Here is a 13,515-nt window from a genome sequence, read left to right on the forward strand (position 1 = left end):
AGCTGTGACTGGAAACTATGCTTACATAGATTCTCATGTCAAGAACCATCAATGACAAGGTGCAATACAATAGCCAAGAGTGAAGTTACCTATTGTTTCTGTTGTGGTCTTTATGAGCTGGTCTTCTTCTGGCATGACAACAATATTTGGCTCTTCAATGTCATGCATCTCCATCATTCTGGTTTTCCTTTTGGCCAGGTACCTTCCTACTGTGAATCCCAAAGCCAACAAGGATCCATGTTGGATCTCCGGGTTCTACAGACAATACCAACATGGTAGGAAATCTACATAGACACAATCATGCATTTTACATAAAGCGTACATGAAAAGATAGATGTATAGGTAGGCCCGCTGGAAAGGTACAGCACGAAAATTCTGAGCTATAGCCCAGCCTATGGGGCTTTCCATAGGTTGTCGGTACTGTCAATGTTTTCTCCCCTGGAAGCCTAAATTGTGGAGATTTTCAATAGCTAAGGGATTTAGGAGCTCAAGACACACAGAAGGTCACTGGGACCTCCACTCCTAAATTGCTTAGGATCTTTTGAAAACTTCCCCCTCAAGTTACCAGGAGAAAAAAAAACCATCTGTAATCCTTTAGGTTTATAAATATATCCTTCCGAATGTGAGCAGTGCGGTCTTCCCCAGTTTGCACATACAAGAGACTGAAACAAGAGGCCAAGCTCTGCTCTTGCTTACTCCAGATAAAATCCCTTCAATTCAGTGGAGTTACTCAAAATTCACAAGTGAGTGCACAATCTGGTCCCATCATTCTAGATAAGGTTAAAGCAAGAACATTAATTATTTCAGCGTTGATCTTTGTATTAGAAATGTCTAGCTAATGTCTTGTTCCGGATTCAGAATCCAATAGTCTGGATTCATTTGAAAGGATACTCTGCAGGAATAAGGCTTCAAGATTTAAAAGATGCAAACAACAGAACTGCATTTTTTTTTAATGCTTTTGTTTGATCTTCAACATACTACTGTAAAAAGGAAGGGGAAAGAGTAGATCTAGGGGGGACTGGAAGATCTCAAAGAGAGAATGAAAGTTCTCATAAAAAGTATTTCTTTTAAGAGAGAACTGAGTAAAATAAAGACTATTTTGTTTCTAATGTCTCAGCTTAGCTTTAAACCTGGGAGTAGTCCCATTTGACTTCAAAAAGAACATGGTGTTAAGGTACTAGTAAAATAGCAGATTACTGAGATCTATGTAGGGATTAAAATCAAAATAGTTCTTTGGGGAAAGGATCTAACTCTTTCCTTAGACTGCGGAAGGTGAGTCGCATCAAGAAAATTATTTGCCTGATTTCTTTGGGGGGGAGGGAGGGAGGCTGAATTCCTCATTGTTTGCAATCCTTTTAGTCAAGGAACTCAGGTAAGCTCCAGATCTATGAATAATGAGAGGAGGAGAGGGGCTCAGAGGGAAGGAAGGAAACCCCATCTAGTAGTGAGAACAGTCGTGGGAGGTGAAGGCTGTGGACCGTAAAACCATGCCCTACCTAGCAAAGGCTGCTGGGTAGGAGAAGCTTTCACTGGCCAGCGGTGAAGGGAGGGAGGGAGCTATGGCTTAGCCAGGGGAAGGGCAATGAGTGACCAGCTAAATACTTCCTAAAATCTGTGCTTACCTTTAATTGCTCATCAATAAAAACAAAACTTATACCTACTGGAGGTAGCTGGTGCAACCCATTATCATGCAATAGGATGATGACTGTTTAACTGACTAAACTTCTTAATAATGGTTCCTACCTGTCCTGGTTGTGCTTAGGAGAAATGTCAAATATTGACTGAGTATAGTTTCAATTATTTATTTACTTAGAAAAGCTGTTCTGCTCAAATATAGCAACATTTTTTTCCTACCTCCAACAAGAAACTAACTAATTCAATGGTGCTTTTCCATTTTTTTTTAAAAATCACTAAGTAATAAATTCTGGACGGCTATAAGATTAACATCTTCAATTAAAATGTCCCAATTAAAAAAAAATACATGAAATGGATAAAAAGAATGTAATTACATGATTGTCTTTTGCTGTCTTGATCAGTTGCTGTACAGAGGACTTCAGTTCATTTCCAGACATTGTAGACAACACTACAGAATACAACAGTGCTGCCAGCTCACGCATCTCTTCCTTGTTTGTATTCATCAGACTCTACGTTTAAAAAAAAACCAAAAGAACACAACGACAAAGATGGAACATACTTCACTGATGTTCTACCTTTAATACAGTAGCACACCGTTCAGATGCAACTACCCACCTACACTCCATATTTTACTCTAAAGTCTTTTTTACCCTTGGAGTATTATTATCATCACTAAGTAACTTGCTTAGGACCCAGTTCAGCAAAGCACTCATGTGCTTAGGTTTAAGCATGAATAGTCCTAGTGCCCTCAAGGGGACTACTCACATGTTTACAGTTAGCATGATGCTTAAATGCTTTGCTGAATCAGGCATTTAAAGAAGAAATTTCATGTTCCCCAGCCATAGGGAGCTAATAACTGCATGGAATTGTACAAGACAACAATTCCATAGTGCCACAGAGTAGGTTTTCCTTTCGTTTGCTCTTTCCTCTTCACTTGATAAAAAGAAAAAGAGCTGAAGAGATTAAACCTACTTAATGCAAAGGCTGCAAATGTCACAGAAGTCAAGAAATGGAAAAGTCACAGTTCTCACAGCAACATTAATTCACCCATGTTGTTTGTATGTGGTATTTTTTATTACCTAGACTGTTAAAAAGGTCTGGTTATTATGGCAACGTTAGCATAACAAACATAATATAAACATTTGTTTCCTGACTTGTGTTTTTAAGTTTATAACCTTACTATTTGCATTTAACTCCACACACACGCTTGTGTGTGTGTAGCGAGAGAGAAATGCAAAAAGTAGGGGTATAAACTTAAACAACATTCTTAGGTCGCCTGAATCCTTCCATCTGAATTTTGTGTACACACACACACCCCCACACACCCCCAAACGGAAGGATTCAGGTGACCTGAGAGTATCCGGGGGGGGGGGGGGGGAAAGGAGTTGATCACTACCAGAATACTGCCAATGGAGTTATATAGCATGATTCAAAACTTACAGCAGTATATTAGACTGCCCTCCACCTACCCACCTCAGAGAGCTGCCAGAGCAGTTCCTCTCACTGGTAGATTCTTACAGGGTGAAGGCATACCCATGAACTACCAAAGAACAGAACTACTCTGACAGAAGTGAAAGATCTAGCCCTCAGGGTATGTCTACACTGCACTAAGACACCGGCAGCTGGCCCATGTCAGGTGACTTGGGCTTGCGGGGATCTGGCTATGGGGCTGTTTAATTGCTGTGTAGATGTTTGGCTTGGCCTTTAGGCTGGGATTTGGAACCCAGGAGGGGGAGGGTCCCAGAGCCTGGGCTCCAGCGCAAGCCTGAATGTCTACACTGCAGTTAAACAGCCCTGTAGCCCAAGCCTGAGTCAGCTGTCACAGGCCAGCCACAGCTGTTTAACTGCCGTGTAGACATACCCCTCAGAGTCTACCAATGTGAGGAACACAGGGTATGTCTACACTGCGGCTGGGAACGTGCTCTCCAGCACAAGTAGACAGACCGGCGCTAGCTCTGGTTGAGCTAGCACACTAAAAATAGCCGTGTAGCTGGGGGTAGCATGGGCAGCAGCTTGGGCTAGCTCCCTGGGTACGTACTTAAGTGGCTAGCCCGAGCCACCGCCAGTGCTATCCCCGGCTACAATGCTAATTTTAGCCTGCGAGCTCAAGCACAGCTACCACGTGTCTATCAACCCACGCAGGGAAGCACACTCCCAGCTGCAGTAGAGATGTACACTTAGTAGCATCAGTTCCTACCTAAAACTATGACTTAGCAAACATATACCCGATCACAGAGTAATGAACGGAAAGAGAGAGAACTCTTTGAACAGTGCAAACGAAACCCGCAAGAGACACAGGAAATAAAAATGCGGCAAAAAATAATCTCTCACTCCTCAAGATAGTACTGATCATCTAATCAGCTGCCTGGAAAATTATTAGGTCTTGAGATGCCAGATTTTGCAAAGGTGAACAGAAAAAAAAAAAATCCACATGTGTATGCAACGTACCTTTATCCAATCTATTTTGTCTGCAAATCTGGTAGCTAGTTTTTCTGGATACACCGAAACAACTTCTAGAAGACAGTACATGACTGGCAAACCTAAAGAGTAATTAAAGAATCAAGTTTCGGAAAATGAAATACAATTTTTTCTATTTACAACTAATGGAAAAAACAGGCAGATAATGCTGCATCAAACAGTTTAATGCAAATTTAAAATATCTCAGATAATATGGAATGTCAAAGTCATAACTTTATTTCTGAGTACTCTCTCTCTTATGGATGTCAGACAGGCAAATAGTTAGTATGTGAATGCATATTTCTAGTAAACTGTTTTAAAGGTACACCAGTAGTTTGTGACGAAACTTTAAATTGCCTCCGATAGTTGATGAAGAGTGTCGTTCTACAAGGGCACAGGCATGGACTTTTGTTTTTGCCTGTGGGTGCTCCCCTCCCCTCCCCTCCCCTGTGAGTGGTGGGCGGGGCCTTGGAGGGAAGAGGCGGGACAGGGGCACTGGCAGGGCCTCAGGGGGCAGGCCACAGTCCAGGCATCGGGGCACACAAAAGATTAATCCAGCCCTGTGGGTGCCAAGCACCCCCTACTTTTTTCAGTGGGTGCTTGAGCCCTGGAGCACCCATGGAGTTGGCGCCTATGTACAAGGGAACTGTTCAGGTGTGCAAAGACTGTAATAAACACTGACAATGACCTGGAAATTCTGACACCCCAACCCTGTGGCGCTCTCTCTCTCTCTCTCTCTCCTTAACCCCTTTCACAATTGTGTGCGAGGGAATAACTCTAAACCACAAACTGGGATAGGACAGTTTGGGTTAGTTCTCATTACAACCTATGGTCATTGAAGCGAAGTTCAGGGTATTGAGTGTGCTTGGCCAACGCTCATTCATAAGTTATAGAAAGAGCTTTTCTTCTTTCCTCAGCACCATGGCCTATGGTTCCTCACCTCCAACACCAGACAACAGCTGCTGAAGAAGGCCAATATAGATTTGCACTGGGTTGGTTTCTCCACTTTTTGAGGAAGATGACGATGATGAGGAAGATATGAAGTTGCCAGACAGGAGGTTTCTGATATAACGGCCAATTGCTGGAGCATGGTCTTGCATGTCAGCTAAGTTCTGAGAGGATGGCACCACACCTGCGCTATGAGCAAGACACATTCGCAGGTACAGGACTATCTAAACAGAAAAGAGAACAAGATAGGGTTAAAGGTATTTCACAGGGAAACAGGAGTCAGATCCAGCAGGCCCCCCGGCCGTCAGCCCCTCTAGGGGGGTGCAACCAAAAATGGTAACTCAAAGGGGGTGCTCAGCTCAAAAAAGTTTGAAAACTGCTGGATTAAGTCATACGGGTCAAATACAAAGGTGCTTCTAAACTGGAGTAACTTGCATCTTTTCTCAGCCAGTTCAGCATGTAAGTTATACCAATTTAGCGTCCCTTAGCCCACGTTGTGTAAGTAACACATCACCTCTGAATTTGGTTCATTGAGTCATTGACATCAGGACCACCCTACCTGCTACCAAGCTATACGAGCAATGTCTCGGGGGTGCAGTATTTTCTGCCTTTGATTTCCCACTGTTGGGGGGACGGGGGGGGAAGAAAGACCGTCAGTGCCTTCTTTTGTGAGGTTAGGATGCCAGGTGTGTGCAAGGAGGCACAGTCAACACATCCTCCTCAGAAAACCATCCCTTGACCGTGACACACCAACTACTGAGCTACCTCAAATCTCCCTTTTTAGGGAAGATTATTGAGGAGGTTGTGGCAAAGTCAGTCAGGTAAACTCCCCAGAATTCCTTAAAGAACTGAACTGAGATTGCCCGAGTCCCAGGTCAGTGCCTGACATCCTATCACCACTGTTCTCCCAGTGTCCCATAGGTTAAATAATGACATGTAAGAATGTATCACTATTGCTGTGAGACAGACACAATTACCTCTCCAAACGTAGCAGGATTGAAAGGCAGGACTGCAGTTCCGGTCATGTATTTAGCAGGAGTTTTCATTCGGTGAGAGGCCTAAACAACAAACACATACATTTAGCAGGGGTACACGCCAGGCTTGAAATGGCGCACATACTTAGTAATAATCTTTTCTGCTGCAACTAATTGTACCACTATCTTCCACTCAGCAAATGTAATTATAAACAAAACACTGTGCATTTGCATAATGCAGCTAACCAGAAGATCTCAAAAGTGCGTTAGAATCATTAATTAAGGCTCACAACGAGAGCTGGAATTTCCTTCCACAGGAAAACCTAGAAACTTCAAAAAAAATTATTAAAACAAAAAACAAAAAACAAAAAAAACCACATTTCATTTCAAAAATTTCAAACCAAATTCCAAAAAAGCTTCCAAGCTTGGAGACTGCCAGCTCAGGCTAGCAAGAAGCCAGGAAGCTTAGGAGCCAGCAGGAAACCAGCCTGGTTTCCCCTGGAAACAAATCAAAATCAACACATTCCCACAGAATGTTTCAATTCTGACAAATCAACATCTTCCAAGAGTAAAAGGTTCCATCAGACAAGCTTCCAACCAGCCCTACTTTCAGCACCCCAATAAGGTCGGCAGATATTAGTTTATCAGCATGTACGATGGCTCTAGGCCTGGATTCAACAACTGTGGAATCAATTACGTCCTCAAATTCTTTGCTTAATTGGGGCCCTAATGAGGCACAGACAGCTTAAGCAAGCGTCCAAAGTCAAATGAGTGGAAGACTTTGGATCAGAGCCCATTACTCCAGGCTCTCGAAACACTGGATCTTACTCCTCCTTTAAATTTAGTTCTCTAGACTTTGAAGACAAGAGTTAAGCTCATTTATGTAGGGAAGTCATTTTGCACACTGACCCTGGCCGTAAAGCGTTCTTATATGGACCAGCTCCAGCACATATTTATTATTCACCACTTGCATATGAAAAACAAACACTTAAAGTGTCTCAGCAAAGGGGAAAAATTAGTCTTGTATCCTTTGATGCTTCTGTTAAAAAAAAAAAAAAAAAAAAAAAAGACCCGAATAATGGTGGGGGTGTGGACAGGGGGTTCTCCTGTTTGTTTTTCACACTAGAAATTCAGGTCATGTCAAAGCTGAAGGACTCTGCGATCCCGAGTGAAGTGGTGATATCACGAGAGCCAAGAGAACAAAAAAGGGAACTGAAAGGGAAAGGGATTTTTAGTCACATTGATGAAAATTCTGGGGGGTTTTCTGAACACCTATTTAACTGGAACGACTCCTATTTTGGATAAAGGAAGATTTTGCTAGAGATTCAACACCATCTCCCCTCAGTTCAATGACATTTGCTGAGGATGCAAAGTTGGGGGGTATTATCCATACAGAGGCGGATCGGAATATTATACAGCAGGACCTTGAAGACTGGAGAAACAGAAATGGGATGAAATTCAATAGCACAGAGTGCTTAGTGTCTAATAAGAATTTCTGCTACAAGCTGGTGGTTCATTCGTTGGAAGTGACAGAGGAGGAGAGTGACCTAGGTGTATTGGTCAATTACAGGATAACTATGCGCAACCAAAGTGATGCAGCTATGAAAAAGGCAAATGGGATTCTACGATGTATCAGGAGAGGCATTTCCAGTGGGGATAGGGAAGCAATAATGCCATTGTACAAGGCACTGGTAGGACCTCACTTGGAATACAGGGTACAATTTTGTTCACCCATGTTCAAGAAAGATGAATTCAAACTGGAACAGGTGCAGAGAAGAGCAAGTAGAATGATCAAGGCCAATGAAGGACCTATCTTATGAGATGAGACTGGAAGAGTTCGGCTTGTTTAGCTTAGCAAACAGTGCTGAGAGGGGATATGACTGCTCTCTAAAAATACATCAGGGAGAGTGAAGAGCTATTTAAGCTAAAGGACAATGCTGATACAAGAACAAATGTGTATAAACCAGCCATGAATTTATCTATGTGCCTAAATCTCATGCTTCAGGACTTCAGCCAGTTATCTGCATGGGATCAGGAAGGAATTTTCCTTCAATGCATTCTGGGTTTATTTTAATCTCCCTCCTCTGAAGCATCACAGCTGGCCAGGGTTGGAGATGAGCCACTGGACAGGATGGGCCAGGGCTCTGAGGTTGCACCGAGCATTCTCTCTCAGGTACCTGGCTAACTGGTTCTTGCTTAGATGCTCAGGGTCTGATCATCATCTGTGGGGTCAGGAAGGAATTTCCCCCAGGTTGAACTGGCAGTGACCTTAGGGGTTTTCGCCTTCTTCTGCAGCACAGAGTGCGGGTCACTTGCCGGGATTATCTGGATACATCTCAATCATTTTCCTGCCATTACAGGGACCTTGGGCACTAGCGCACCTCAGTCCCTCCCATGCTCTGCCTGGGGCACATAATACAGATTCGTTTCCTATGGGCTGCAATAGTTTTGTCTAATTCCATTTGTTGGGTTCAGTGTGCTGGCGTTAGTGGCCTGCGGTATGCAGAAGGTCAGACTAGATGACCTGGTGGTCCCTTCTGGCCTTAAACTCTATGACTATGACATTGAAGTGTCAGCTGTCACAAACATCCCTGAGACCTTCCAGAAGTCCTGCTATAAAGGCAGTTAAGTCCCAATTTGACATCCCTGATATTCCTAAGGAAGAAAAAAACATGCAGAAAAAAAACCCTTTTAAAACAAAAGTCATTTCAGACTTTATACTTCATAAGAAAAGCGAAGAAGGGCACAAGCCCATTATTTAAATCCGTACAGGTCACCTTTAAGTGCATACGGAGGGGAACAAACTGCTAGAGCAGTATGTCATGTCAGGCCCTGGGGCATCTCCCACTGTAGGACTCATGACATGTCACTCACACAGTCAGTATTTTCATTTTTCCACTGAGTTACTATGAAGAGGATTAATTAAGCCTTTGAGTTAATAGCAACCTCCTTCGTTTGTTCCATTTTCTCTCTCCATATATTGTAACGCTTTTATGTGCTGTACAATATATTCCTCCCTTTCTCTGGGTTAGCCAACACATAGTCTTTGTTCCTTTAAGAATTGTTTGTGTGAAGTAACTGCTTGTGTAAGGTGCTGGATGACCGGCCCTGGAGATTGAACTCCCCCCACACAACTGATTCAACACAAGCAGCAGCGCAAGCTTTCCCCGCTGACCTAAGGGTGGTTATTTCAAAGGACCAGTTTCCATAGCCCTACTTAACCCTTAGTTTCTTTGCCAAGGGTGCCAGTAATGGTGCCTATTGGGACCAACTGAGAGGGAGGTTCTTGCGATCTCAAATCTGCTCTTTCCTCAAACTTCAGCTAACACCACTGCCTTGGGGGTAAAAAAGCCTGCAATCATTACAAGCCTTGCCGCAGTGCTGTACCTTGTCTTGAATGTAATGGACCATTTCTGGGAAGGAAGGCATCTGTTTACCAGCACTCTCCTTTTCATTTTTACCAGGAAACATTCTCAGTACGCGCTGGGCTTCTCCATGCACCTCCTCTCGTCTTTCAAGGGGAAAAATGAGAAAGGAAAGTCATTTGCACACAAGCACAGAGCGAATGTTATTTAACAAACAACAAGTGCATTTCTTGGGGAGAGAGAGGGCTTTTAAGGAAAGAAGCTTTTTTAAACACTCCAGAGAAAGAAGCTTTTTTAAACACTGCAGAGAACCAGCTGCAGGTTACAGAAAATAAACAGCCTTTTGATTCTGGAAGAAAGGAGATTGGATGATAAGAGACTTTCTTGGCTTACATATCACAGTGTTCTCAATCTATCCAGCACCATCCCCATCTTACCAGGCTAGCATCTTAACCAAGCTATACAAACTGCCTTCAGTTTCCAGTCTTTCTACTCCCCCACCCTAGAAGTTTTGTTTTCCTCTCTTCACCTCTTCTTTTGCACCATTTTATGGCCCTGCCCTTAGCTGACCCATTGCCAGTCCTCTCACGAAGTGCTTATCTGAACCAGCAGTTCCCCGGGCATCACTAACCCAATGCCGTGCAAGACACGCTAGCTGCAACTGATTTACTTAGCTTGATTTAATTATATGATGGTGTGGTAAATCAAAGCTTGAGCACTTCAAGTTTTGACATTGTCAGTCCATCCTCACCCCACTTTGTTTTTCTGGTTTAAACTAAAAGACAAAAGTACCCTGTGAAAGATTTTGATTTCTCTTCTTCCTCCCTAGCTTGCCAAGATAAGGCAGAGCTTCAGGTCTCTGCAAGTCTGCCATTACTGCTACAACACAATGGCCAATTTCCAAACAACTGCATTGAATTTTTTATTTATTTTAACCCAGATGCAAAGTTAACACCTCCTGAAACTTACGGATCTCCTGCAGCTAAAAGCAGTAAGTATCTGGAAGGGATGTGATCTGAAGGGAACACTGTGCTTGCAAATTTCACGGCCACCTGACGCACTTGGACTTCAGGCTTAAAAAAAAAAAAGTCCTCATTAGCCCATCACAACAAAAAGCTTTTTAAACAAAGGCAATTGCATGAAAGAAAAACCTTAAGATGAACCTAAACAGTTGTTTCAACAATAAAAAAAAAAGTTTACTTCAGTTGAAGAAGGAAATAATTGTTTTGCCCCTACAAGTTATGGATCTAGACAAATTAGACGTATGTGTCTGTACAGTATCGCCTCAGTGGGTCTTGATCTTGGTTGGGGCCTCTAGTTTCTACTATAATGCAAACAATAATTTGCAGCCACAACAAAGGATTTCCATGTGGTGTGCGTGCAAACAGATATCTCAATCATCTTCACTTTAGATCTGACCCAATTAAGCCAAAAGTAATTATGGAGGTGCAAGGAAACATGGAAGTGCATTTGGAAACATATCTAGTCATAGCAACCACTGTAAACGTAATTAGCAACATCCTTTTTCATAGACATTTTGTGACAATTCCTATGGAAAACAGTGGCTGTACTTGGGATTTAAAAATTTTCTTCAAGATCAGAAGAGGTCAGAATACTTCCTTCTATTGTGTTACACACCGTTCTGTGTTACTTCTGCCCCAGAGGGACAAACACAGTCCTGTGACGTTTCCAATCCTAAACTGGTACCGAAGTGAAGAGAACACAACACTGAAGTAGCTACTTAAATGAACACCGAAAAGGCTGTTGTACTTGAAATTGACCAGCCTTAAACAGTATTCTTATCTGGTACACTAATGTGTCTCAACCCCTACTCGGGCAATTCAAGGCCACCTCTCTAAACCAATTCTTGGTGCAGCAAGACACAGAAAAAACACCACCAGTTTTTGCAGTAAGCACAGCGAGAATAGTTAAATGTGTAATTACACACACACACACACACACACTATTAGGAATCATGGGCCACGATCTCAACCCCTTCATCATCTCAGCAGTTATAAAACAAGAATTTGCAGGATTAGACCATAATAAATGGAACAGTAGCCAGAGATGAAAAAAAGAACTATTGGCTGAGTGAGTCCCAGCCTCTCTACAAGGTCTGGATAGAATCTCCAGAGGTAGGACAGACTCTTTCTTAAAAGAATACTGTCTTGAGGCCCAGATATCTAGAATTGCAAGGGCAAAACTGTCATGCATTTGTACACCTAGTTTTGCACAGGTAAATGTGTATGTCACAGGAAAGGCATGCACAACTATCCATACAATTGCAGAACCTCCAGGTGCAGATTAGCTGCACTACTAGCAATTCTGAAAAAGACAGGCCTGGATACAGGGAAATTTTGAAGAAAAATAAAGGTGCACGGATATCATTATTCCAGTCACTAGAACATTTTCAAATCATTTCACTTCATGACATGGAAAGCCTCTGCATAGATGTAACAGTACAAGGAAAATGGAAGAGCGGAACATCTCTAACAAAACATAGTGGAGACAGTGTTAGAGATTAGAGCTGAGTGAATCATTGATTTTTTTCGTTAGTTTCATGCCAAAAAACAGAATTTGGGTGGGGAGGGGAGGGAGTTCCTTGATGAAATTAAAAACAGAAAAAAGAGTATTTGGGTCATACCACGCGGATCTCTCCTCTTTTAAAAAATGATATTTATCTCTAATAAAATACCTTTATTAGGTATGAAGCCACAAGAGCCTCCATAAGCGTACGCTGTGCTCCTTCCAAACTGCTATATGCTCCAACCATCATAGACAAGGCCTCCTGAATAGCAAGTCTGGTATCGGGCTCTTCCTGCAATATGAAAACAAGAGGATTCATTACTCTCCAATGTGTCCCCCCAAACAGAGCATTAAAATAACAACCTTCTCCCAAACCCATGTTATCACCTACCTTGCACAAAGCTTCAAAAAACTGCTGGACAAGAGCTATGTCCTTGGTAAACAGCTGAGGCATTCGACTGGAATAGAATTATTTGAGTAGGTTTTTTAAAAAGAATTTGAGAGCAAAACCATATCCATACTCTGCATTTCACTTCCCTCGTCTCTTTGCAACTCACCTCTACCTCCAAGCATAACCTCCACCACTGGGCAATTATTCCCATTAACAACCACTCAGCGTGGCTCAGAAATCAAGACATTCTATGAAACAGCCAATTTGATAACCAGTTTGGAGGGTCCACTTTTGAACACACAGCTCACGGAGTTCATGCATGCTAACCTCCGCTAAAAATCATAAATTAACAAACCCACAGCAATCTAGAGAAGAGAACCATTATTAGATCCTCTCTGCATGCTTCCATGAACGACCATCAGTCATTCCTAGCAGAACGATCCACCACCACCATGTTTCATATTACAGATGCAGAGATGACACAAGACAGTGCTTCTCTACACACTGTGCTCTGTTGCAAATGGCCATCTGGCATGACACTAACTCGCCTGCCTGCTGACAGCGTTACAAATTGCTTTGGAAAAAATTTCCGACATCCCATTACTTAAAATGCGCTTTAGTTACCTGGAGAGTTTTCCAACAGCTGAATAGGCCATTGACAGCAGTTTGGGGTCCTTGAATTATAAAACAATGAAAAGCCAAGTCAGCAGAGAGAGCCAGGAGAGAGACACACACACACACACCTACCTACCTATCCCTTACAATTATGCCATTACTTTATATCCTGTCTCCTCACCTTTGAAACATAGAGCCCCAGAAAATAATCAAATCCCAGAGCAAAGCACCTTGTAAACAAAGAACAGATGCAGTACGTTCTTCCCACAAAAACAGAAAATTACGCCAAAAAAGCTGCCTTTATCTTTCAAGAAAGAAAAACCGCTGGGATTTGCTAGGTATGTGAAATGGCCAGCAAGTGACAGACACCTTCCACTGACCCCAACCAACTTCCAGCAGAGCCTGTCACCCGTCACACAACAGTGTCAGGGTCCCCGGGCTAACAATTATTTAAAAACTCTTTGCTCCAGTAGCACCCATACAACCACTTAAATGCACCCCCACCACACCCTTCGTAAGGAAAGTAAAGGCCCACCCCACTCATATCAGTACACCTCGTCTGACAGCCTTATTGGAGTCACTTATTGGGACAATCTGCACTAGG

General features: G+C 42.7%; 1 protein-coding gene across 1 annotated transcript in view; it reads right to left on the minus strand.

The window, feature by feature from the left end:
• Window positions 1–13,515, minus strand: part of ECPAS (Ecm29 proteasome adaptor and scaffold) — an 84,362-nt gene that overhangs the window by 35,009 nt on the left and 35,838 nt on the right. The window contains exons 12-21 of the mRNA XM_065406150.1: window positions 12,921–12,970; window positions 12,297–12,363; window positions 12,075–12,197; window positions 10,349–10,452; window positions 9,402–9,525; window positions 6,018–6,098; window positions 5,033–5,264; window positions 4,084–4,175; window positions 2,010–2,144; window positions 90–255 (exon numbers count right to left, since the gene is read on the minus strand). Of these exons, the coding sequence (XP_065262222.1) occupies window positions 90–255; window positions 2,010–2,144; window positions 4,084–4,175; window positions 5,033–5,264; window positions 6,018–6,098; window positions 9,402–9,525; window positions 10,349–10,452; window positions 12,075–12,197; window positions 12,297–12,363; window positions 12,921–12,970 (1,174 nt within the window). The remainder of the gene's footprint in view (window positions 1–89; window positions 256–2,009; window positions 2,145–4,083; window positions 4,176–5,032; window positions 5,265–6,017; window positions 6,099–9,401; window positions 9,526–10,348; window positions 10,453–12,074; window positions 12,198–12,296; window positions 12,364–12,920; window positions 12,971–13,515) is intronic.

Source organism: Emys orbicularis, chromosome 6, assembly GCF_028017835.1.
Source record: "Emys orbicularis isolate rEmyOrb1 chromosome 6, rEmyOrb1.hap1, whole genome shotgun sequence".
Taxonomy (NCBI): Eukaryota; Metazoa; Chordata; order Testudines; family Emydidae; genus Emys; species Emys orbicularis.